Below are 26,895 nucleotides of genomic sequence, written 5' to 3'. Positions count from 1 at the left end.
GTTTTTAGCAGGGAAGTGACTGCAGTGTTTTATGTTTAATGGTTGGTCATTTCCATGCACAGAACTCTTTAAATTTTGTCTATGCAGTTTTCATGTCCTATGAATTTTTATCATTACAATATTAACTATTTTACTTTGATCTCTTTTGATATGAGGCATAATTTTAAATGTTGAAATGTTTTCTTAATTGACAATAGGACACTCCCGACACTGTATAAACTGAAGGGACAAAACATGACGTTGTGTATTCCTTTATCAGCTTGTAGAGAGGACAATCTGTCTACCCAAAATAGATTTGATTGATTGAGGATTTTATTTATAAGAAGTCAATGATAAGCCAGTGATTATGTTCTGTTTCTGTGTGTCCTGAACACAGGAGAAATCAAGGCCACCCTGAAGAGTCAGTTTTGAGGTGAAAGTATTATTTTAATATCCTCTCATGGGTGGAGCCTCATTTGATATTGTTTTTTCATCATCATCGTCATTATGGTATTATGGGGGATGATTGTTTTGATTTTGCACCTCGACATCGCACATAATCTTAATAAACATAATCCTAATCTATTTCCCTAATCCAGAGGTGATATTAAATTTGCTTTCCGAAATTAATCTGCTCACACCTCCCTCACTTCTATTAAAGACAGACAGTCAAAAATCATCTAAATCCCCTGTCCTGATGTTTGTGGGTGTGTGTGTGTGGGGGGGGGGGTGTTTTCAGAACAGGGCAGTTTTTAGAGGGCAGATTTGGTGTACTGAGATGACACTGACTGTATCAACTAGGTTCAGTTTCCCGGACAGGGATTAATACTAGTTATAAATTATGTTTACCTTTCATTGGAGAATCTCAATTATAAATCTCTGTAGATCAAGATTAGGTTAACCCCTGTCTGGGAAATTCCCTTAATGTTAAATCCAGTGTTTTCTTGTGTGAAGTTTCATCAATAGGATATTTTACATTTTGATTTTTTGTTTGATTAAATTTACTTTGGGTCACACTGGCGAGACGTTCACCTTGATAAATGCTAAAATGTGTGTGTGTGTTTGTGTGTGTGTGTGTGTGTGTGTGTGTGTGTGTGTGTGTGTGTGTTTGTGTGTGTTTGTGTGTGTTTGTGTGTGTTTGTGTGTGTGTGGGATCTGAGAGGGATGATTTTCTATTTTGCTGTGAATGTGATACAGTGCAGTGCGTGTGTGATGTGACTGCATGGTAAACACACTAATTTCATAGCTCCAGGCTGAGTGGATCAGAAACACCAGCCTTCAGCGCTTTCCTCTTTTTGTTTGCATGCCTTTGTGCTGTAATCTCTGCAGAGGCAGAATTAAAGCGCATCTGCCCCTGAGCACGCCTCTGCTTTAGAGTGCATTTTAAAACAACAGCAAATAAAAAAGGGGTCTTTTCAGGGCATGCAGTATAAAACAACACACTTCTTATCAGTAATACTGTAATGAATAGTTTGGATTATGAAACTATATTATGAAAGTTTTTTGTTTTGTTTTACAGTGTGCAAATGTTCCATTTTAACTTTAAAAGTTTTTCTCCAAGTGTCTGATATATTTATATATAATATGTATATTTTAATTGTTTTGTATGTTTGATTATATACGGTGTGTACTGTGCTAATCTAAGGCTGCATTCTAATTGTGTACTACACACTAATCCCATAAACTATTTACTATAATACTAGTCTCAAGATTGTGGGTTTGAGAGGTTACCACCCAAATAGCAAACATTAGGTTAAATTAAAGTAAAAAGGTTTTTTTTTTTTTGATAAGCTGGAAAAAAAAGTAATTTCATTGCTCTAAATAATGTAAATTATGTAAAATTATATAATCCGTATTTTTATATAAAAATATGGGCTCATTGGGTGCTCAGCATCCCTAAAACTCTCATCATAGATTCACCCCTGGTTGATCCATCATTCATCTCAAATTCAGATTTAATTCTTTCAACATTAATTCAGCATTTAGTTTTAATTTGTATTTTGCATTAATTTACCTTAAATTTGTATTTACTTTTTTATATTCTGTTCTTATAAGTTGTACTTAAATGTAGAAATTAAAATAATAATAATAATAATAGTAATAATAATAATAATAATAATAATAATAATAATAATTTGTAGTAGTATTAGTAATATTTGCTTTATTATAAATATTTATAGAAAGCACCTCTTACCTGAAAGCATTCTGAGTGTTATTTTATAATAAGTCAGAATTTTAACACTAACTGGTTCCTGTGAGACAATGCTAAATATTTAATTTAAAGTTTGTTTTTCTGCCATTAACATTAAAATTTGATGCAATTATAATTCAACATTTATTCAGTATTTTTGTTTGCTCTCTGGAAAAATATTGGTGTACTTACAGGTTTTATAATGACAGGAAGTGATAAAGATTTGCCATGCCAACATTTATTACTGGAAGCTCTACTGCCACTATTTCTGCTGCACTTGCTCTTCTAATGTTATTGTACACATGAGCAGATCCTCCTAAATGTTTTTCATTGTGAGATTAAAATATGCATTGCAACCACATTCAAAAACCAACCAGTTTCCAGTATGTTTTGTGAATATTTAAGTTTATTAAGTCTTTTATCTGCACTCTTTTTCTACACTACAAACTTCACCTTCTAATACTATAATATATATATAATATAGTACTAATATAGTACTTATTAGTACTTATTACAAATAAGTACACACTTAGGAACAGACCGTGTCTTTTGCAATTATTGATGCTGTTAAAGAACAGCTGTCATATTGTATTCCATATATAGATTTACTTTCATATTTTTAAAATTAGAATTTGTTTCATTTGATCTGCAAATTAATAAAAGATTGAAATATCAGATCACATTTAAAGGTTTTCTTATGGCAAATAAAACATTAAAAGATGACAGCATATTAGAACAACTATTTGTGTCAAACTCAGGAACATCATTAATAAAAATGTCAGTTGTTAGTGTTATTATTAATATCAGTTTTTTGCAACTGGGGTAAAGACTGAAAATGTTAATATTATGTTAATGTCTCTGTAGGTTTTATAATTGTATATAAGAGTATCTTCAGTGGCAACATGATTGTTTTAAATGTACAAGGATAAAAGAGAAAATATTTCCTATTCACAGTCTGCACTGAACTGCATTTCCCATTAGATCATTTAAAGATCATTTATAATTCTATATCAGCTACTGTAATGAAATATTGATTAGTCTTCTTGTTTCATAAAGATTTAATGGAAGACTTTTTTTATTGTATTGTACAGTTCATTACGTTTCTGACTATAACTTCATACAAAATGCTGGGTGTTGTGGTGAAGCAATAATAACATGACAAATAAAATATTTTTGATCGGCGTCACACAAAAACCTTGTATCTAGACCTTTGCAATTTTCTTTCATTTATTGACATCATTTGAATCTGGCAGTTTTTTTTTTTTTTACATTGAGTTAAAATTGAGTAGGCCTATAGAAATTCTCTAAACTTAGGAGTTTTTTTTTTTTTTTTTTTTTTTTTTTTGCCATTTAGCAGATACAAAGTTTTGGGTGACTATGCATTTTAGATATGAAAATTAAATAAAATATAATAAAAATGAAAACATGTAACTGAAAAAATAAGTGTTTTATTTTATTTAATTGTAGAATTTCGCCTGATGTGTGAAGAAAACTAAATAAACATAAAATCTACACCTGATTGTGCTGCATTGCATTAATTAATTATAAATAGATGCATTTATTAAAACATAATATATATAAATACTGTAAGAAATAAGGTCTAACAAAAGAAATTTTAAAGTGAGTGACATAATCTTTTAATAAACCAAAATTTGATAAAGATCTGTAAACACTGTTACCATAAAGGGTGAAGTTGTAAGTAATGCATTGCAAGTATTTGGTGCATTGCAGAGATTCACCCTCCCCTTTAAGGACACTGTAGTCAGGAAAAGAAAAAAATCGGTTTGGTTGATGAACAGAAAGAAGACCACAGCTAAAATTAAATGACACATCAGCTCTATTACACATTCTCCTCTGTGAGAAATCGGATTTAATTCATGGTACTTCTTCCAACTTCAGTTCATTCAGTTTACATGTACACAGATGTAGCTACACTTGATTAGAAAATAGAAAGGACCGGAGGCTTGGTCTGTAAGAAAAGGGACAGTCTAATGCTATCCAGTGCTCGCTGTGTGTGCAAGGCCCTTTAGATCAAAATGGAAATCTCACACTGCTCACACAGAGCACCTGCAGGGTTTACATGCTGTAGTTTCTTCTTAGATACAGTGTTTCTTTGATTAATGACAGCCTTCAGAAGAAAGCGTCTGTAATTAATGAACCAGGTTGGTCTCTAAAATTCTTAAACTCATTGATGTTTCAGGCCTTGCAGATATCAGCTGATGTTAGTGGAATTCCTGAGGATTGGGTTTGTATCCTACACTGAAATAAAAATGCTGATTTGAATTTACACAATTTAAATTAGACAAATGTGCTGCTTTAACACAGCAATCTGTGAATTTTAAAAAATTACAGGAATTTGGTTGGTGTAACATGTTTTGTTGCATGTTAGTGAGTGACCACTTGTCACATGATAATTATGTATATTCAAAGCACACCTTTTTCACTGTAGGAATCACAGCATTTCTCAATGCTACACAGCAAATTTGACAGTGCTAAATCGACACTTTTAGCATTACATTAACTCTGTGAATGTTAAAATGATAAACTCACAGTCCTGATTTGATTTAACACTGGCAAGTTTGCTGTGTACGTCTGTCAGTGTCTCAAATATCGCTCTTGGTATGAGCAAAAAATATTAACAACAGAATCTGTGTATTATACATCTATATATATATATATATATATATATATATATTGATACATTTTCTCAGTAATAACCTCCAGGAGTTGAGGAGACACTCCTGTGTGCATATGTGCCGGGACGGATCCCAGTCTCCACTGTCTGTGCTGAGCTTTTATCCGTTGTGCTTTGTTTCATGAAGTAAATTCGGTCTCCTCCTCCACAGATGCAGAGGAACATGTAGGACAGGTACGGTGAAATAGATTCAACCAAACTGAACCAAGCCTCCCAACACACACGATGTAAAAATGCATCACAGCATGCATAAATGCATTCATACATAACCCGATACGCTAGTCATTTAGATGTAGCCATGAGAATATCAGGATCAGTTTTGCTCAGAGAGAAAGAGACAGAGAGAGGAAAAAGGCAAAAGAGATGTTTCTTAAAAACTTAATTTGCAACACATTTTGTGCCTTATGGCCAGTTTCCCAGACCCAGATTAAGCTTAATCCTGGACTAAAAAGGCTTTTCATGCTTTCCATGGTAAATCTCCATTGATTCACTAATTTAGTTCTAGATTAGGTTTAATCCATGTACATAAAAACAGGCCATAGCAAATTATATATGCATTAAATGTAACTGTTGGACACAGATGTGTTAAAGATGAGAGAGAGAGAGAAAGAGATGGAGTAAGAGGTGGAGAACAAGAGAGAGAGAGAGAAAGAGATGGAGAAAGGTGGAGAACAAGAAAGAGAGAGAGAGAGGGTTTCAGTACATGAGTCATGTACAGATGTTTTCACATTCGGAAGGGGAGATGTCTTTTTTTTTATTAAAGCTTTTTTCTTTTGGATCTCGTACACATTCACATTCATCTTTCTGCTCTGTTATGAAGTTCCTTTAACGTATGACACTCGACAGACAGTGTCTTCTCGTAGAGGTCCTTGGGCTCTTTTGACAGTTTATCATAAACGTCTGCATGAATCTCACAGATTCCCAGATTCCAAATAAATCAATACACAGTCTTGGAATGTTGGTCGTAAGACAGAAGTGGAGGACAGAAAACAAGAGGGTCGAGTATTGCATTGCATTGCACGTCCGGCCGGCCGAGCAGGCACATTGCACTTTTCTTCTTTTTCTTCTTTTTTTTGCCTATATGATGCTTTTTGATTGAGTTTCTGAGCTTTGGAAACAGTGAAGGTCCCTCTGAGCTGGAGATTGATGGGACGGACTCCAGTCCAGCTCTGCAGAGTCATCCCGGCAGGTGCTGCAGTGATCCGCCCCCGCAGCATCCTGGATGGTCAGCCAGTCAGCTAGTCAGTCAGTCAGTCAGTCAGTCATTCCCCACGCCTGCCGCTATCCACAGTGCGGCTACAGCGTTCAGCACTTTTACACTGCTTCCACCCACCCCCCCACCACACACTCCCCACTCCACCCCCGCCCCGACCTTGAAGAAGAGCACAGAACCCTCCCCAAAAGCTGGAGACACTCCTTTTTGCGGTCTTTCTCAAGCAATGGACAGAAGCAGGAACAAAACGAGGAGGGGGAAATGACCAACTCCCAAGGCAAATATGAAAATATGACTGACATCAACTTCCCTTTAAAAGTATCCCAATACTTTCTAATATTCTCTCTTAAACATGCAGCTTGTTAACTTCAGCTTAGAATTCAGAAAAAAACCATAGAGAAAAAAGTCCTGAAATCAGAAAAATGGAAAGGAAAAAAAAACAATTATGCAAAAATGTTCTGCATCAAATACTTGGACTTGGGCATATTTATGGTGCCTGTTTGGAGTAAATGCAAACATACATTACATTAATACATATTCTCCTCAAGATCAGCGACAAAACATGAGATTTCAGCACATTAATACTTTTATAGCCAAGGCCTTAAAGGGACAGCTCACTGCAGGTAACAGAGAGCATATGAGGTGCTTTCTCACATCCACACCCTGCAAAGCCCTGCAAAGTCTGTTTTCATGTTTTTACTGTTATTAATCTTTGACAGTGTGCATCTTTCTCTTATTCGGATGAAAATATTTTTTGTTCTCAAAAAGCCTAGGTTGCATACACACGCAAACACACATACACACCCAGCTAATTGTGTGGAAAAAAAGAGAACTTTAGCACCAGAGCAGGTTCTCACTGTCCATGATTGAATATTTTTTGTTTGTTTTATTTTTTTGTTTGTTTGTTAGAAAATACTAATTTTGTGCCATCATTTCTGAGCTCCTTAAATCTGGTGAAGAAAAGAGATGTAGGCTACTGTACCGTGTAGAAAATCAGGACCAGCTCTTTATTTCTTTATTCCGGTTATGCAAATTTATGCAAAGTTAAAAGAGAGGAGGAGGGGAAATGCAGGTATATCCTTTTGCATGTTTGCAAATTTTTAAATCACAACGAATGCAGTTTTGAAGCGAACCAGGGCGGCGTGTTCAGCATAATCCAAGCAAGGGATCCTCTTTCATAACGTATAGAACTCTTATCGTCATTAATAGAGAGATTTGTTATTATATCTATATGTATACACATATATATATATATATATATATTTATTGATATATATTTTTGTATGTACAAGTATGGCACTTAAATGACACGAAACGAAATCAAAAGAGAACAAAAAAAAAAAAAAAAAAAAACACTTCACGGATGAAAGCCATGGGCGCTTTGGTGTGTGTGTTTTTTTTAATTAAGGAAATTTCGCAGATCCAGCAGAGAATCGGCGCACAAGTTCACTACAGCCATGGAAATGGAGACTTCTACGTTAAGGTCAATGGTGCAACACAGGCAACCGAAATCAAACACGTGTAAAGCGTATAGCATCAAGCTTGCGTGGATTCAGGTATTATTAACATCAGATGACGTGGGACAGGGTGGTTTATGGTGACATGAGAACGATAAACATTTATCGTTTATTCAGATCCCCACAAACCAAAAAAAAGGAGAAAGAAACACGGACTTTTGCCGTTTGTAAGCTGCTGCAGCTGCTGGAAAACAAAACAAAATGCCCCTCGTAACAATGCTATTACCTGATGTCCCTTAATACCTGAATCCATCCGTTATTTAGCCTATTCTTGAACCTAATCCTCAGCCTATCCCTTAGCAGTATTCTTCTAGGCTGGATAATAGATCTGCGCTTAAGCTTCTCCGTCAACCGCTGTGCGTTAAATATGGCTAAATAGGATGATTTCCAAAAAAGAAAGTCGGTGGAAAAACGTTTAAAAACACCGAAAACAGACGCATTAGCTCCCGGTGTTAACTCTTAGTATTATTGTTATCATTATTATTATTTCTTTTTTTTTCTTTAGTGCAAAACGTATTTACTCCGTTCAAGTACAACTGAGCAGCACGCTGTGGAGTAAATACGCGACCCGGAGAGCCGGTTGCGCTTCTGCGAGGTGGCCGAGAGAGTTGCACCAGTGCAAGAAAGACATCGCCTGCCAACCTACCCCCCCCCCTTATCAGACCAGCCTGAAATAAACGCCTTAAACAAACCCAAATCTAACCCACCCGTCAGAGGCGAACGGGATCCGTACGTGCCCGTGTTAGATCTTCAGGATCCCCGTCCCATGGGGGGAACTTTCTCTCTATTCTTTTTTTCCCCCCACTTTCTCCCTATCTCTTTCGCTGTACCCCCCAATCCCTTTCTCTTTCTCTCTCTCTCTCTCTCTCTTTCTCCCTCTCTCTCCTCACCTACACATAGGCAGAGTCACTAGACTGAGTGCGGCCGAAATTGGGCACGCTCATGCGGGGCAAGTCCTTATTCCTAATCTCATAAATCGACTTTCTGCGGGCCTGAACGCCCCGCACGGCCGTCTTAATCTTCCTCCACCCCAGGTGGTTGAGCTCGGCGAGGTTGAGCACCACGCAGAAGCCGCTAACCGCGAACATGAACACGAGGAAGACCGTCTTCTCTGTGGGCCGCGACACATAGCACTCAACCTCCTTGATGCACGGGTAGCGATCGCACTCGTACACAGCGGGCACGTTGAAGCCATACAAGAAGTACTGGCCCACCAAGAAGCCGATCTCCAGCACGTTCCTGAACACCACCTGGATGATGTAAAACCTCGAGATGCCCTCCTGGCGCCTCATTTTGGACTTGGTAGTCCTCATGGTGGCGTTGGGGATCTCCTTGACCTCCAGGCAGTCGGGCTCTGCTTCTTTTGTGGAGTTCTCCGTGTTCTGCAGTACTCCGTTCACGATGGTGTTTTTGATTTTTTGATTTTTGATCTCTTCGCGCTTGATCGAGTCTTGCTCCTTGCTGTCCACCGAGAGGTAGACTGTGGAGTAGCGCCTCTCCTTCTGCTTGGCGGACTGGTGAACCGAGTAGGTGATGAAGCACAGACTCGGGGTGCACACCATGATGATCTGGAACACCCAGTACCTGATGTGTGATATGGGGAAAGCCTTGTCGTAGCACGCCTGGTTGCAGCCCGGTTGTAAAGCGTTACAGATGAACATGGTTTGCTCGTCGTCGTAAACTGTCTCTCCTACTATGGCTACGATTAGGATCCGGAAGATCACCACCACAGTGAGTAGGATCCTGGAAGCAAAGAAGAAGAGAAGTGCATCAGGTTTGTCCGGTGTTACGGTACCAAATCAGTTTTTAATTTATTTTTTATTTTTTGGTGAACGGATGGAGCTATGGAGCGCTACGCGTTGAGTCGGGGAGCGGTGGGTGCTGTCCAGTGCTGAAAGTGAAGCGCCCAGCGCTCCTGTGCGCCTGAACGGATGCGCATTTATGTTGCTTAAAAACCTTTTTTATTAAAACATGGTCTAATTAATAATATCAGATCACATGAATAAAATATCGGCGTGTGCTTTGGAGCGGATTTTCTTTGTTTGGGAAATTGAACGTTATTGCCAGTCGTCTTGGCACACATTCCCATAAAGGAGAGATCCGACTATAGGCTATTGCTACTACTACTACCATAACTACTACTGATTCCACTGCTACTTCTACTACTAGACTATACTACTCTGCCCCACTTCCACACCAACGCTACACGTTTAGTATTTCCACATTTCCACGTACACAAACACATAAATTCGCCTTACCTCCCTATCATAGTGGAGTGCTGCTGGACAGCAGCCTCCAGGAGCCTCTCTAGTATGGTCCATTCCCCCATTTCTGTTCATCCGGAGACGAGAGCACTCACAAAGCCCTCTGCACGAATTCCACGGGAAAAACGAAATAAAAAACAAAACAAAAACAGTCGGCAGTATCTCCTGTTCCCTACTCTCCAGAGGCCCCGGTTTTAACTGCCATGCAAGCGCATTGATCACTGAACCCGTTCCCCCTCCTGCGCCGTGGCCGCGCGCAATGCCAGAGGACCTCTCGCCGTTCCAGTCCCGCCTCGTCTTGGACTCCGCAAAGTGCTGATTAATATGAGCCCTCCTACTAATTTCGATCTTCAGATCAGGTTGATAGGTCGCGCGGTGTCTGGCTGATGGGAGGGTTGGATTTAATGTCTTTGCCAGAGCTAATCTCCCTTTAAGTAGTCTTCTTCTGCGTCACGCGCAGACAGGTTCGTGGAGAACTGCCAGTCTCTACTACAAAAATATATATATTTATATTTTTTCTTATTTGCAGTATTCTTCTTTCCTATTCTCCTTTGAAGAAAGGAAGAGATAGTGCTCCATCGCTGAGCTCTAAGAGAGTGAGAGTGTGAGAAACAGAGACAGAGTGAGACAGAGACAGAGAGAGAGAGAGAGAGAGAGAGAGAGAGAGAGAGAGAGAGAGCGCGCAAGACAGAGGAAAAAAATAGAGAGAGGGGGGGGGGGGAGAGAGAGAGGGAGAGAGCACCGGCTAGAATAACTCAGCAGCAGCAGCAGAGTTTTGCTCACTGATGCTGAAACTAAATAAACTCAAGGGTGTGCGCTGCGTGAAGGGGTTGGGCTGCGCGTTCTTATTGGTTTAAGATACAGGATTCGCTCCAGGATGCGCTCTTTCCCTCAACCCCACCCCCCACAGCGAACTCACACAGGCGTACTTGTTGCTGGCAGGGCCGCGTGTGTCATTAAGAAAGTCCTTGGCCCCAGGAGTCCCCTTCCCCTCGGACAGCAGCGCACCGGACCACACTGCACTTTTCCACCGGCATCACCGGGCCGCTGATAGCATTAGGTTGGCCGCGCGATCCAAAAATAGAAACGTGATCTCTGCCCCCCCCCCTCCTCCGCCCTTTGTTTCTACCGCGCATGCACATGCAGATCTTCCACCGCAGCTACAGCACATCACGGCGCAATGAATTGGCATTGAGCTATTTTAAGGTACGGATAAATATATCAGCTAATGTGATTCGAGATCGGTTTGAAGGTATTAGTGTAATCTCCTGAGTAGGCCTGCTGTAATGACTGAGTGGACATACATTCGAAGACTTTGGGACAGACTGTGGTGGTGTAGGATTATCCCCAGGCAATGCTATTTTGCAGATTCTGCATTTTTCCTCCTCCTAAAAACAAAATACTCAGAAAAGACTGGGCGTTACCCGTCAGATGAATAAATCACAGATTTAAATTTATTCCTTCCATATAGAGCAGGATAGTACAGAATTTCCAACAGAAGTGTTGGCAACATGGAAATGAAAAACGAGAAAAGGGTAGCTGCTGGCCACAGACAACACACTGATGTGAAGTAAGAGAAGAGAACACGTACAATATGCAAATACTGTACACAGTAAACTCACCAGAGCCAATGGGAAAGATGTATGTTTTTCCAACACACACAAAAACTTTTGTTGGCTCAAAACGTTTGAAACTTTCAGCCTCTTTTATACCCTGAACCTAAATTTAGAGTTTAAGATATATATGTGTACTGCATGCAATTCCTTGTACACCTGGTGTAACTCCATACTGTATACATAATGTCTGAAATGTCTGCAGGATTCTCTGTATCACAAAATCTCTGATTTCAAAGACTGGGATGCAGATGAAAGAAATCTCCAGCAAACTGATGGTTTCATTAGTTAATGTATGTATAACGTCAAATTCTACCCATGTCCACACAAACAGTCTGGAAATACTCAAACCGGAAAGCTGGCAGAGCTGTTAAGAAGCTGAAATGCAAGGATTTAGATTGATCCATCCGTTTAGAAGCACTTTCTTTGAACAATGGAGTGATATTCCTGCTTATTGATCCATATCTGCTGTATAGTGGTCAGAGAGACAAAGCAGAGCCAACAGAAAAGAATAAAGCTACTCAATATAGAATAGTATGAATTGAATGGTATAAATAAGAGTAGACTAGAAAATAAGTACGAAATTCTGAATAGGCAAAAATAGAATAGCATGGCACAGAATAGAAAACATAGTTTTCTTAAATCAAGACAAAAAAAAAAAATCAAGAAAGTACTTTTATAAAAAAATGTCTTTGTGAAGAAGTATTGCCAGTAAAATAGTCTCTGGAGTAGATGAAAATGAATCTAACAAACACTCATAGTTTACTGAATAAAATCAAATACTTACAGCAAACTCAGTTGAAAGAGACATTACACAAACACCCATTAGTGCTTTGTGAATAAAAAAACACTAATGCGCCCCGAGAAGATGTGAAGTGTAAAACCTTGTTTAATTTCAGGCAGTAATGTAGATCTTTTACACACTGACTAAATCATCTTTATCACTGAGTATTTGTATTTGTTTTTTTTTTTCTGCACAGTTTCAACCTGCTTTATCGTTCCTGCAGTGTTTGAAAATATATTTAATAAATAAGTAGTGGGAATGATAAGGTTGTTTTTGTTTGGCCTAAATAAACTGTATGGAAATTGCAGTTCCCGTGGGTTAAAGTTAAAATAAATTTCTTCATTTGGACGCTGTTACCGCTGCTGGTCGTCTCTCTTATAATTATTATTAATTTAATTATAATTAGTACATTTGGCTACGAAGTGTAAATGGGCGTGACACACAAGTCACATGACATGACCAGGTAAATAGGCTCAAAAGATGTAATATACTACAAACTATGTACAGAAATTGGTTCATAGTGCTGTTAAAAGTGTGTGCATGGCTCACAATATGTGTGCTGACCCAGACTTTCAGCAGATAATCAAAAGCTGATCAATCATGTTCAGATATGATGGATAGCATTTTGCTCTTTCTGTCACTTTGCCCTTGGCACAACCTTATGCCCTTTCTAGGTCAGTGCAGACAGAGGACAATAAGCACTGTCTGCTGGGCTTTAATCAAAAATCTCTGCATGAGACAGACTCTATACTGTACTGTTTCATATGCACTTATGTTACATCATTCATGTCAAGAGGATATGGAATGAATACAATAGGAAATGTAGTTGTAGTCCAGCATCAATCAATAACAAACATTTATTGGTGCACTCATGGCATGTAAACAGTGTCAAAAAGGTCAGCAATGTCAACACGGTCATCACTTGCAATGCAACTAATATACTGAGTTGAACAAATATACACACACACACAAAAACACAAAAAACTTACTTTCAATAAAAACAATATTTACAGTTATAATTTTCAGTTTCATGATATTTTGTTATAAAGGACAGCAACCAGATTTTAAGTTGCCCTGACTACTGACAGATGTGCAAATCAGAAAAGCAAATAACTATTAAAACCTTGCCTAATACCAAGAGTAAAAATAAAAAAAGAGTAAAAATACCCCAATATTGAGCTGTGAAGCAATGGAACTATGCTCTCAGGAATGATGGTGCTTTATCCACCACTTTTTATATAATGTCAGGAATTGTGGCTGAGGTGAAGAAAAGATCCTCCTACATCATGACCTCAAGGCTCTTGAGGCTGAGTGCAAAGAAATTCTCACAGCAATGCTTCAAAATCAAGTAGAAAACCTACTCTAATTAAAGTCGACAAAAGAAGACAGGTGCACTGATACATTTGTCCATATACAACAAAAATGGAAACTATACAAACGTATAAGTAAAATGTATGTAAAAATAATAAGATAGCAGTATGTAAGTTACTTCAGAGGACAGCTTGGGAAAGTCCACACCTATAAAAGTTGAGATCTTATGAATGAGACTGAACACTGGCCAGCATGCTCATGGCAAGGAAACATGAATTATAAAACTTGAGAAGTGGAGAGTGCCAGATGACTGAACCATTCCATTTCTGAAGTTCAGCAGGCATTTAACATTCATTGATCCACAGTTTCATGAGTAGCAGGCAGACATAGAAGACATTACTACCCACAGTGGACAGTGCAGTAGGTGGTGAAGATAATGACAGGCAATAAACTCTGGCAGAAATCATATCCAGATTAAATACAGGGGATGCATCATGCATTTGCTACATGTCCATTACAGCAATTTTTAACTCACATGCGAAATGGAAAAAGTCATGGGACATGATGCTAGTTCCAGTCCCATGACATTTTGCATTTTGATATCAGTGTATTTTTAACCTTCTCTACAAAGAACTGCCATATTATGTCAGAAAGAGTGTTTGCATTACTGTGATAAAATTTTGAGTACCTTTACTGCAGTATTGTTTATTTTCCTTTGTTTCAATTCAATAGAGGACAAATTACAGTAACACAGTAAAATACACCACAAAATACTCCTGCAAAAAATAGTTTGAACTGTTTTCCATGTCTAGACTTTTGCACAACTTTCTCATTTCTGTTCTCTCTTAATGTATAAAATGTGCCATATAAAAAAAAGTTACTGTAACTAATGTCATTGATATGGGTGAGAAATTATTATTTACAAATGCATGGAAACATGTACACAGGACATGCATCCTATTTAAACTGTGCATATTGACTCCGGTATGTACCAACGCCCCCCTGAGCTACTGAGATGGAGTGTGTCCTGAGATTCCCTGAGCCAGCAGTACAAGAGGGTCCTCTCCCAGGCTGGAGTGCTAGGGCCAAATTAGAAAAGCAGTATGGGGTTAATTGGATGCTGCACATTCCATATCCTCTCGGTGAGTCCCCTTCATATTAGCTCAGCAAGCCAGGAGGACCTTTTTCCACCCTCCATCTCACACCCCAATGCAATATTTACAGTCTGGGCCCAATTTCGGCCCTTGTCGCACATGCCTCCTCCACATCATGCTGTGCCCTCTCCACAGCACCTGCCCTCTGCCAGCGTCACACGATTGCCAGGGAATTGAGAGAAAAAAATAAAAACAAGAGCAAACCTGAAATTAAATTCAGTCAATTTTGGCCAGGACAGACTTCCCCTCAGAGCATTTTTCAGAGTTGCTCTTGAACCCGCGCAATTTAACTAGGCCTCATATGGCAGTCCCATTAATATTGCACTTGAAGTTTTGGGAAACAGTCCTATATTTTCCTCAAGGATTAAGGCTTAGTGTTTCACTTGAAGGAATTATTGTCACTCGGCACATCACTCAACAGCGAGATGGAGAAAATGAGGTTAAACAGCTCTTTGAAATGATGATGAAATATTCATGAATCAAATTTGAATGGTTTAATCTACAAACGTCAAGCAACCCTCAGCTTCACTGCGTACTTTTCAAGGATATCCTGGATGAGTCTGAACGGGGATTTGAAAGATAGAAAGCGGAAAATGTTCTGAAAATGGATGACATAGCAATGTGTCTGTCTTACTAAGACTTGAGCATTGCTGTTCTTTTTATAGCTTCATTTAAAAAGTAGCTGAGCAGCATTTAACCATGGAAATAGAGGCAGCATTGTGCAAAACACCTGCCACATTAAAAACCTTCAGTTTATTCCCAAAATTAAAATTCATTTTTTGAGCAAAATTGTGTGAAGGATTAGCGTTTTGTTGGGGAATGTACTTTTTAGTTTTACACTGAAGGTATGAGGACAAAGTAGCCAACAAATAATGGCATATTCGTCTTTTATACACTGCTATGCCAAATAGTATTGTGTCCCATGACATTTGCCATGTCCCTTGGAAACTAAAGAATGCTGTATGTCTATGTGCCACCAGCAATGGATGTCATTTCTGTCAGATTTGCCTGTCTGTTCACATGAACAATCCTAGCCAGACACCCCCAGTCCATATTATTACAACCCGCACTGCCCGCTGTGAAATGTGAAATGCCTGCTAACTACAGAAATTGATTGTTCCATCCCTCTGGACTTGCTTAAATGCTGTCATGAGCATGCTGGCAAGTGTTCAAACTCACACAAGATAGCACCTCAGAATTTATAAAGGTGTGGGTGTTTCCACATATGTATGAATTCAATTTGTTTCATTTACACACTGCTATTACATGATTTTTGGCATATCAGTGTGTATAAGGCTCGCAACTTTTGCAACAAAACTGCAAAACGAAAGAACAAACTGCTTCTAATAGCTGATGGGATTAGAGGTAATGTATGCTCTGGGATCCTGATGCCCTCCCACAGGGCAAAATTCTGCCCTCTGCCTCCAGAGGGCAGGAGTGAGTGAAGCTTAAAAGTAGGACAAACTGCTCTGCTTAGGGAAACAAGATTGGCACAAAAAGTACTGAATAAATATATATAAATATACATTTTATCAACATGTTTTGTCTACACCCATAGGGATTGTGTTTAGTTCAGAACATTTATGTATCATATTTTGCACTTCCAGAGTCTCCCTCATCAAAAGACTCGAGGACAACCTAGAAAGTTCCAAACTTCCTTCATCTAGTTCAGCTCTCCAGCAACTCCTTTGAATTGGAATTCTCTCAGATATGCTCCAACATCAAAAAGATGAAAGATGACACTTTCTGAGAGCTTACTTCTTTCACAAACTTTTTCAGAGGACAAAATATCACTTCAGAAGCTAACCTGAAGACTAACGTTAAGATGTTGAGGGTTCATTTTGTATTAAATACTAATAAATTGCAATTAATCTTAATAAATATTTGGGGCAGTTTCCCTAGAAAGGAATTAAGCCAAGTCATGAACTATATGTCCATAAAAATGGTATATTCTAAGATTACCCTGGTGGTGTAAGTGTGTGTATGAATGTGTGTGACTGTATGTCCGTATAACCAGAGTTTAAACTTTTAAAAATGTATGTGGTGTTGAAACATTCGATATTGTTCTGTGATACTGTTCTGTGTTCCTCTAGAGGAAATTAGTACATATTTCAGACATTTACAGTTTGACACACCTGTGCATTCAATTTTTTTTTCTTCATTTCTTTCATTTATTCAATTGATTTACATCTACATTGTAGATTTTTATTAAAGAAATAAAATCAGTTAAAGGACACATTTAGATTTATGTAGTAAACAAAAAAGCAACATGCTCCAGCTAAAGGTATTTAATATATTTGCATTGCATAAAAATGTATTCATTTTCAGTGGGCATATATGCAGCTGAAACAGGTAGTCTTGAAAAAAAGGTGCATTCCAAAATTTTAACCTTAACATTTTAATATAACATTATAGTTTCTTTAACTATGTTTGCCATTTTCCCCTTACATTACTTTTACTTGTATACTTTAAGTAGTTTTGAAACCAGTATGTTTAAACTTTTTATATGAGTAAAAGCTCGAGTTGATACATAAGTATTTTAAACCCTAGTATTTCTCTGCCTGGGTAATACATGTCGATACATTTGACACGTTTGGAAACTGTTAATTTTGGACTCCCTTCTAGTGGGTACTCTCCTCTGTAGAGAGTCTCTGGCATCGCTAGTTCTCGCGTAGTTTAGTTCTGGCGTGTTTTAGAGAGCAGCCAGGTGAGTCAGAGATTGCCCCCCAGGGTAAAAATCGTGTAATTTATAATCCTGTGCCGCTTATGTAGTGTGAAATTCACAACAACTGAAGGACTCGCGAGTAACAGCACAACCAGTCGACTTCATGAGAGGTGTAGTGAGAGGCAGGCAGTAGAGGTAATTTATACAGTCTGTGGTTCAAACGGACGTTTCTAACTGACGGCTATTGAAAAACCACTGGCAATATGGCGGCACCAAGCGACCAAAGAAACACACAAATATAAGTTAGCTTAAGTGTTGTCTTTTTTAAACATTACGACAAGCACTATATTATCGCAGTTTGGTGTGTAGTTTAAATGTTGTTTGGCCATGTTCTTCATAAGAATCATAACAAATCGCTACTAGTACGTCGCAGTAGGTAGGTAACTCTAGCTAGTTACCGACATTTCGTGTTCCACCTTAAATTGTGCAACAGTACTGCTCCATTTAAGGTGGTACAACAGCAGTCAACTTGCTTAGGCTGGTTAATCTAAGGAGGAAAGGGAACTTCGAAAAAGAAGCTTAATAAATTTACCATTCCGCCTTAAATGGAGTAAGTTAGCCTAAGTTTGTTAGTTAACTGCTGTTGCACAGTTTAAGGTGGAAAGAAAAAAACTAGAAGCAAAATTTCCTGTGCCACCTTAAATGGTGCAAATTAAAGGCGGAGAGTAACTACATTTTCAACAAGAAGATAGCTAACTTTCATGTTCCACCTTAAATTATGCAAGAAGAGTTAGCCTACTTTGGCTGCTCCATTTAAGGTGGAAAAGTTATAACAAGGAGAGTAACTACATTTTCAACAAGAAGATAGCTAACTTTCATGTTTCACCTTAAATGGTGCAAAAGGAGTTAGCTTGCTTAGGCTGCTCCATTTAAGGCGGAAAATAACTACATTTCCAACAAGAAGCTAGATAAATTTTGTGTTCCACCTTAAATGTCGGTCAGCCTACTTATGCTGCTCCATTTAAGGTGGAAAAGGACATTTCGAACATGAAGCTAGTGAGCTACTCATCTCTGAAAAATGATGGTGGATAATTGATATTTAGGGCAGTTTTCTGAACAGTCAGTACCACTCCAGATTGGCGTGGTCTCCCTGCAGAGCACCACTACCTAGTATCCTGGTAATGAAGCAGTGTTATATTTATTTAGACGGTTTATACTTGTTCGATTTAATAGAGAGAAGATTCAAGCCTCTTTCCCCTGTAGGTAACCTAACTTAGTTTTGAGGGGAGAGAAAAAACTAAACTGATTAAAACAAAAAGAAACAATAGTTATTAGGTATTAACAATTTTTCTTTACTTTTTTTAGGTTAACAAGATCCCCAGGACTCTTTCTCTCTCCCTGACGGTGAATTTATCCAACAAGCAGAAGCTTCTATGGGTCTCCCGTTTACTCCTCTGACCCTCAATACTGCAGGATTAAAAAGTAATAACTTATTTTTCTGGTGATGGGCTTACCTTGCCCCATCACAGGTTTTAGTAATGAGAGTGCATGTTTGCATTATATGTATTCCAGAAAGTGTAAGCACAGGAATGACACACAAAACCTGAATTTCTTTTATTAAATGTAGTATTTTTGGCTTCTTTCTGGCCAGAAAATTCATTAAAGGCATTTACATTTTTGCAACCATGAATTGCTGCTGGTTGTTCAAATGAAAGTAATGAGCACCAGTTTATACAAAAAAATATAAAAGCTACAGACATGTCAGTTTATGTATTTTGTACAACACTGTTAAGTTATTACCAGACAAAATTACAATTTATGCAGTTAAATACAACTATAGCTGGTCAATATATCTATTTTATCATATTGTCATAAATTCTCTTATCATATAAACAATATGCCTATCAAGAATTATCTCTGTTTAAAGAATGCTGACCCACCTGTACATTCATTTCAGAAAGTGTGAAAAAATCCTGTTAAATTGAATCATGTGCAGCAAAAAAAAAAAACATAAATCACTAAACTATGCATAAAAAAGTGTTTGAATATGATTTTAAAATAATCTGACACTCCTGTTGCATTTTAGTCTGTAAGTCAAAACACAATAAATACTTTGTATCAAAAGATTAGCCAATAGAGACCATATTAGAAATAGCCCAGTTCTATCAAGTGTGGTGGCTTTTATACTGTTCATATCATATGGGAAAAATGATCAATCGAAATTAAGAAATAAACTGTAATACCAATTTTGACAATATTGTTCAGCACTAAACAAAACAAAGCTCTTTACAGGTACGTCTCCAGGGTAAATAGGTGGGCTTTATTCTCAGCACAGGGGCTTTCCATGTCTCATGTTCTGGGCGCAGGTCCGGCCCAGGTTGGCTCCTTCTAGCAGAAGGTCTGACAGTCGATCGAGCCCAAGGCAGGCCGTGAGAGGCACGATGAGGCCATACAGCCCACCCAGGAAGATACTGAGAGGCCAGCCCAGCATCAACAGCACAATCAGCCAGATAATGGCCCAGAAACAGGAGCCGCAGCTTGCCATACTACAGAACAGAGAGCAGAAATTGTGTTAGATGAAGATGTTCTGCTTGACATCCTCTATTCATTTTGTGCCTCACGTTTGCCATTAGTGACACAAAGAAAACATTGAGGAAGAAACCATAATTACTCCATTATGTTGTTCAGCATATGTGAACAATCACCCAACAAATGTATGGTCAATGTAGATACCAGACAATGTTCCAGTCTCCGAGAACAAGTCTGAAAATGTCTTTGTAATATAGCTCCTCTTTACCAGGTGTATTTATTTACTGCCTTCATGTTTTTCCATTTGTAGAGGGAACCACATTCTGTGATAAGACTTTATCCAAGTTCATATCAGGGCATGCCCATTGTTCCCCTGCTTCTCTTGGAATGCTAACATGCATACCAGCAGCTGAACACTGTATTGTTTGGGTTGCCTGATCCTACAGATACTAAGTGTTTTCGTTCCAGTGGCCCCATCTGTGTTTTTACATGTAGTATGTTTGTTTTATTGCGGGTTCTGCACTGCAAAATATATATTAACAAAAGAAGAAGCCTCTGACTTTTTTGTAGTAATAATATAAGCAGGGTGGCATAAAGTAGCAAACATTCAACACAGCAGAAGTAAAAGGCTTTTTTTAAATTTATTTCTGCAATAATTAAATATGGAATAAATAAACTAGTGCTACATTGAAATTTTACTGTCAACTCCAAATTAAGCTGTACAAAAAGCTCAATTATAAATGCCATAGTATTGTTTGGAAATGGCAACCCTATTTTAAAGACTAAATTATTTCTCAATGTTTTACATAAATAATTTTAAACAGTGAAAGTGTATTAGGTTAAACTGTGTTTGATTTATTTATAAATGAACTGAAGTATTATGAAAGTATAACTGGAAATTAAACATTTTAATAGGCGTTATAATGCTTTATATACACACAGGAATGAGTTCCCAAAGTGGCTTCCCTGATCTTTAAGTTAAAGTAAATTTGAATAATTTCCCTTAAAAACAAATAAATAATAATAATCCTCATCATAATTATCATCATCTGACCGGGACACACCGCTAGCACTAAACCAGGCAGTGGTTGCTCTGGGCTGAACCAGTGTATCTTCTGCCTCTGTTGTGTACCACTACACTTCCACCTTTTGCGTTCCGTCATCATCTAGAAAAATTGTGGTAATTTGTGAATCGATTTAGAATCATCCACATCTAAATCAAATGCGTATCGTAAAATTTCCCCCACCTTTATGTTATTACGCCGAAGCTTTATAGAAAATAAATAAATAGCATTAAAAGCATAGGCCATTTTCTGGAGCCCGGCCTGACAGGGCCCAAGGAAAGTTGTGGGAAATCTTGGCTTGGCCTGAGTTTGGGTTGGGCATCAGGTTGAGTTCAGGCTGAGAATCTAAAAGCTAGTTCATATTCATGTTTTTTTCCCACAAATTCCATATTTGTCCAATCTAGGAAAACGTATATAAGTGACATAAAATCTTATTTACACACAGCCCCCTTTCAGGAAAAGAAAAATCTGATCTATCACATCTACGCAAAAAAAAGTTACTTGAGTCACTTTACCTTGGTAATGTGAACATTATCAGAATAAGGAACCTCTATGTGGGTGTATTGTGCACAGTCATTGTGCCATGCATGCAGTTTTCCAGATTATGCTCTACTGTTTGTTACTTCATTCTAACAGTACAAACAGAACATTCCATTTCTCTGTAGGAAAGGAAAAGGCAGAGCTATGTCATGTGGACTTGTTCTAAAAGCAACACATTGTGAGGATACCATGGCTGAGCTGAGTTAATTATGTAATGGCCAACTGCTGCTGAAGCTGATAAAGCTGAATATGGAGCATGCAGTCTCTAACTACACCTAATCAAACTCCACCTTTAGGCCTTTTTCTCTCACTTGTATTTCAAATCTTTAAGCATCTTATTTATAGTAAAGCGATTCAAAAAATGTATATATTACATCACGATATTTAAGATACTTTTTCAAAATAAATATTTATTTCAATGCTTTGCCCCATTTATTAACAGTGGCAGATTCTTAAAAAACTGGTATATAAAAACTCTTATGCATATTACAGTGATTTTTTTTTCCATTGATTTCATTTTTTTTCTGCAATTTATCATATTAAACAGGATTTTAATTGTTTACATTTTCTGTGATGAATGAACAGTTGGGTCAGTGTTTTTAAGTAACAGTAATGGTAATATCCTTTGTTTTTAAAAAGCACATAGTTCTATACAATAAGAACAGTTATTACATTCTGAAAAAAATATTGTCATGTTACTCATTAGAGCTACTGCGTTAACCAGAAACAACAATATTCAATACTTTTCAGATAGCAGAAGGTTACTATTCCCAGCGGTCACATCTAAGCCATATTCAGCCTTAAAGATAAGACTGGTTTCATTCACCTAGTGCTTTTAAGTGCTGCATATGTGGGATTAGCCAATAAAAGAGCATTGAAAAATATATTGTTCTTCATGAAGCCTTCTTTAAGTATGCTACTGTGTATACTGTATATGCATGGCATGCTCAAAAAAGGATTCATAGCGAGCAATGTTTTTTATGTATAAAGTAATGTCTTTAATTTTTTGACAAGTTACATTATTAAACATTACTAAATGTTTAGCTTTGTACTAAATTCTAGAACAATGTAAATAACAATGCATTCAGACATTAGTTTAAAAAAATTAAGTATTAATGTCTATTGTCAACTCAGTTAGTTGAAACATGTTTTCTAATGTACTGTTAAACAATGTACCATTATTGTAAGTTTATTTCACATCCATAACATGCAAATTTTTCAAAGTTTGAGAACCACTATTCTAGTTTTTAGGTTTATTTTAGTTTCATTGTTTCCCCTGGTTTGCCTTTTTTTTGGAGTTGCAGAGGGAGTGCACATGCAGTGCATTAAAAACTCGTGACATGCAGTAAAAAAACAAGAGCATAATTCACAAACTACAAAACTCCTGACCAGCTAAAAAAATGCAAAGCATGAGCAAAATCTATAGTTTTTTTTTTTTTTTACTAAAGGAATAAAATGTAATAATGTGTAAAATAAAGCAACAGAAACAAAGCTTAAAGTGGAACAAGCGTAAAGATATTACATATATTTGACCAAGAAAAGCAAAAATCTGGACTTTAAATCAACAGAACAAACTAAAGTCCCACATCATTTCAAGTTCATGAAGTAAAAAAAAAAAACAGTACACACCTTGTGAAAGTTCCTAAAGTAGTGAAAAGATCTTTCCTTAAGTGAAGATTTGAAGATTTCCTGAAGCTTTTAGAGACTGAGTAATCCTGTGTATCTTCAGGATTCCAGGATCTCCCTCTCTCTCAGTGTAGAAGAGATAGCAGTCTGGCTCTGTGCAAGAGAATCCAGCAGCAAATTCCTCTGGGTTACGGCTAATTTCCTAGGAAACACTGGATATGGCAGTGGCAGACAGGCAGGGAGGAGAGATGGTTATGAGCCAGCTGTAGTGTAGTAAAGGGGAAGTGTGGGCCAATTGCACAATTCACATGTGACTGTACTCATACCAACAACGTGACAGACATTTGATCAAACCAATAGTTTACAAAGAGAAGTGGCTTATCTTAAAACTCATAAAAGCAATAGTATGACCTAGAGAATGATGGAATGTCACATACTGACAGTGAGAAGTACTGTAATTGCTTGGCACATCATGGTGCTCTGTGTGATTGAGTGACTGACAAGGTTTTTTTTTAGCCATTTTCACCCCAATGGCAATCACTCTCGTATATCAAGCAGAATGATGTGTTAAGCTGTATTTGAAAACTCGAAGAGAAAAACTATTACCAAAGTAGCAGGGGTGGACTGTCACGATTAAATGCTGTCAGCAGTGAAAATCATAGCTGTTCCTCAATATAAGTTCATCCACTGCCCAATTTAAATTCTAATATTCAAGTTGAGCTGATGTGCTTTCTCTACCTCAAAACAGAGCATGCATTAGTTGGTTACTCAGAGAGGAAAGTAAAAAGAATGATCCAGCATTCATCTGTAATTATGTATTTTAATGTAATTTAAGTGTTCCTTGTTCTGTTTAAAAAGAAAATGGTGAGTAATGGGCAGTACAGTTGTCAAAGTTAACAGTATAAACAAAGGTTTGGTACCAAATTATGTTACAAGGCTCATATACACTCTTTTGGTAGCCTTAGCCAACCAAGCCAAGCTAATAAACCAACTATAATTAGTATAGCTGTAAAATAGCACACATTATCTCAAAAGACCGCAAAACATTTTTGCAAGAATGCCAAGAACATTTTCCAAATTCTTGATATAGAGAAACACTCCAGCTATCTTCATTTTTGTCAGTTTTTAGCTTTCTACATCGTTTGAATCCTGTAGATGCTCTGTACACAGTGTAAATAATTCTTAATGAACAGAATAACAAAAATACAATATAATTACATGGAAAATACATTAACATTCAAAGTTAAAACATTTTTGCCTTCTCCTGTAAAGTCACCAATTTGGAGATACATTTTTCATTAAACAGTGAAAAAATGTAATTGATTATTGTAGCCTACTTAAGTAGCCTTTTCTGTATCTTTACTGTAGTATTTCAATTTTGTGCCATTTTACTTGAACTCTAAATGTTTTACTTTTACACCACTAAGTTATGCAAAAGATCGGTTAAACTTTGAACTAGGGATGCAACTACCAGTCAGTCAATTAATCTTCTGCTTATTTTTCTGATTAATTATTTATTAATTGCATAAAGAGAAACCTTGCATATCTGATTTCTAACATTTTATTTAATGAACTGTATGTGTACTAATGTTGTAATTGTATAAGGAACACACAACCTACCTATATTAAATATTAATGTTTCACATGAGTAATGAACCCAACAGTTAAATTAACTTTAATGCAAATTATTCACTTAGCTGTGATTTCTCAAACACTTCTACGTGAAAAGACAAAAAAAGACCTTGAAAAAAGGAGAACAAATTGCAAAAGCAGCAAGTATGATGAATTAGTTATAATTTACACTCGCAAACATACAATTACCAACACATTATCACTGTATTAACATGTATTATTCTCTTTTACAGGCTCTTTTTTTCTCCTTTTACAAAGAATGGGCTCATCCAAGCAAGGAAACCTTGGGAGTTTTCTACTTGTACTCTTTTGGGACTAAGTATGCTACATAGAAACAGGTAAGCAATACGTCAGGTGTACCTTACATTATTACAGGGCCATTGAGTTATAGAAAAATAGAACTTGTCAGTAGTGTTCTAGCTCACTTCTCTACAACTGTGGCTTGTTTTAAAACTGTTCCACAATTATTGTAAGGTAAAAAGCTAAGTTGTTTGCAAATAGTGAGTGATCTTAGATCTATACTAAGCAAGATAGAGTAGTTAACAAAATCTAACAGGCTATAGGAACATAGTGAGAAAAAAAAAAAGAATAAACATAGTACAAACTTACAATTAATCTACATTAAAACATTCTTCCAGCTTAGTGGTGCTTTACTGCCACAGCTTTGTTTGGCCTAATGCCCCAGGAGTAGGGGGTAGCAGCTGTACTTGTGTTGAATAATGTAGACCCAACTTATTGATTAATTTAAGTTGTTGCATGTTTTTTTTTTTTTTTTTAAATAGTCACTTGGTTCTATTAAACGGAAACGGTTTGCTTTGTGTTTGATATTTGCATAGGCATCAATTCAAAATAATTGAAACTTATGTTGAGTGACACTAGAGTCTTAATACAAAGATGATAATAGGACAACAGAGCCATTAGAAACTACAGTACCTCTACATTCCATACTTGGGTATCTTTAATGTAGCTCAAGTCCATGGTTTGTGTACTTAGTCCACCACTGCAAACTAGACATGAAACCAAACTAAACAGCCAGTGACCAAGGTTTAACAATAGCGTTTTTATTACAAAATGCAAACAAAAAGGTCTGTTACATTATTTTCTCAGCAGTTTAAAAAAAGATTAACAAGAAAGAAAAAGTGTGGTAAATCAGGGTCACCAATCTTCTCCACAAATATCAGTGTGACTGCCGGTTTTACATATGGCCCTTCCTGTAATGAATGTGCTTTCTGCCAGAGCCTGTTCAGTCTAATTCCAGCCAGACTCTGCTGCTCAAGATCACTGCCACCCACTGAACTGCACATTACAATTCATTCTGGGTAATAAGGGCTTTGTCAGTACATGTCACTGTAGAGTAGAAAACATTAAATGTCCACAACTCAATCTACATGTCTGGCATTCACTATCAGGCCTCACTTCATCTCTGATCATTTACCATGTCATGAGTGTGCTAGCTAGTGCTAAACCTCACACCTTAAATCTCCTGTATAACACTGAACAGTTTGCATACTGCTGGCCTATGATGCATGTCCATGTACAATCAGCCAATATTAAATTAGGAGATCTATTATTTAAACAAGTAAAATTACATGTCTTCCCTGCAGCATTTACTGACCCTCATAGATAAAAATGGTGACCACTGGAAGCCATGGGTAAGTATTTTCTTCACGGCTCCTCCTCACTGTCCCCGCTGTCACTGTCTCTACCGGGGTGTTCAGGCATTTTAGCATGTTCCACTGTCTGAGACTCCTCCTCAGTCTTCTTCTGAGATTTTGACTCCTCCTCCATCTTTGTCTGAGATCCTGACTCCTCCACTTCCTTACTTTCACTCTTGGCTTTTTCCTCAGCAGCCGGAGTGTTCTCCTCACCCTCTTCCTCCATGTTCACATCAGGTTTCTCCTCTGCAATTACCTGCCGAGGAGGTGGAAGAAGCTTCTGTTGCTGCTGCTGCTACAAGGAGGCAGAGACAAAAGAACACACTCGTGTGAAATCATGCATTCAATGATGAGCATGTCAATATTACTGTTATTATATTGATGTGTTATTAAAGTGAGCAGCATCTTCAAAGGCTTTTTATTTAAGTGCATCATGGGTATTGTAAGGGCTTCCAGAACATGA

General features: G+C 37.4%; 2 protein-coding genes and 2 long non-coding RNA genes across 6 annotated transcripts in view; 1 reads left to right on the top strand and 3 right to left on the bottom strand.

Annotated features, from left to right (window-relative positions):
• Positions 1-6,230: 6,230 nt before the first annotated feature.
• LOC103021563 (gap junction delta-2 protein) lies at positions 6,231-10,614 on the bottom strand. The gene is made up of 2 exons (XM_007257398.4): positions 9,854-10,614; positions 6,231-9,338 (listed from the first exon to the last, which is right to left on the bottom strand). Exons 1-2 carry the CDS (start codon positions 9,922-9,924, stop codon positions 8,486-8,488), a joined length of 924 nt encoding a protein of 307 aa, XP_007257460.2. The 5' UTR covers positions 9,925-10,614; the 3' UTR covers positions 6,231-8,485.
• LOC111193233 (uncharacterized) lies at positions 9,284-26,844 on the top strand. Of its 3 annotated transcripts, none has more exons than XR_007424078.1 (4): positions 9,284-9,369; positions 18,752-18,868; positions 25,011-25,115; positions 26,625-26,844. It is a non-coding gene; the product is annotated as an uncharacterized LOC111193233 (long non-coding RNA). The 3 variants fall into 3 exon arrangements; XR_007424077.1 differs by lacking the exon at positions 9,284-9,369 and adding an exon at positions 17,382-17,581; XR_007424079.1 differs by lacking the exon at positions 9,284-9,369 and adding an exon at positions 18,426-18,564.
• On the bottom strand, positions 18,977-23,419 carry LOC107197835 (uncharacterized). Its single transcript, XR_001518811.3, has 2 exons — positions 23,149-23,419; positions 18,977-19,932 (listed from the first exon to the last, which is right to left on the bottom strand). It is a non-coding gene; the product is annotated as an uncharacterized LOC107197835 (long non-coding RNA).
• Positions 25,818-26,895, bottom strand: part of aqr (aquarius intron-binding spliceosomal factor) — a 62,492-nt gene continuing 61,414 nt past the window's right edge. Inside the window, exon 36 of the mRNA XM_022673071.2 lies at positions 25,818-26,727. Coding sequence (XP_022528792.1) covers positions 26,443-26,727 — 285 coding nt within the window. The 3' untranslated portion in view covers positions 25,818-26,442. The remainder of the gene's footprint in view (positions 26,728-26,895) is intronic.

The sequence above is a fragment of the Astyanax mexicanus genome, chromosome 14, assembly GCF_023375975.1.
Source record: "Astyanax mexicanus isolate ESR-SI-001 chromosome 14, AstMex3_surface, whole genome shotgun sequence".
Taxonomy (NCBI): Eukaryota; Metazoa; Chordata; class Actinopteri; order Characiformes; family Acestrorhamphidae; genus Astyanax; species Astyanax mexicanus.
Note: the sequence above shows the minus strand (reverse complement) of the source record. Positions and strands in the feature narration are given on the sequence as shown.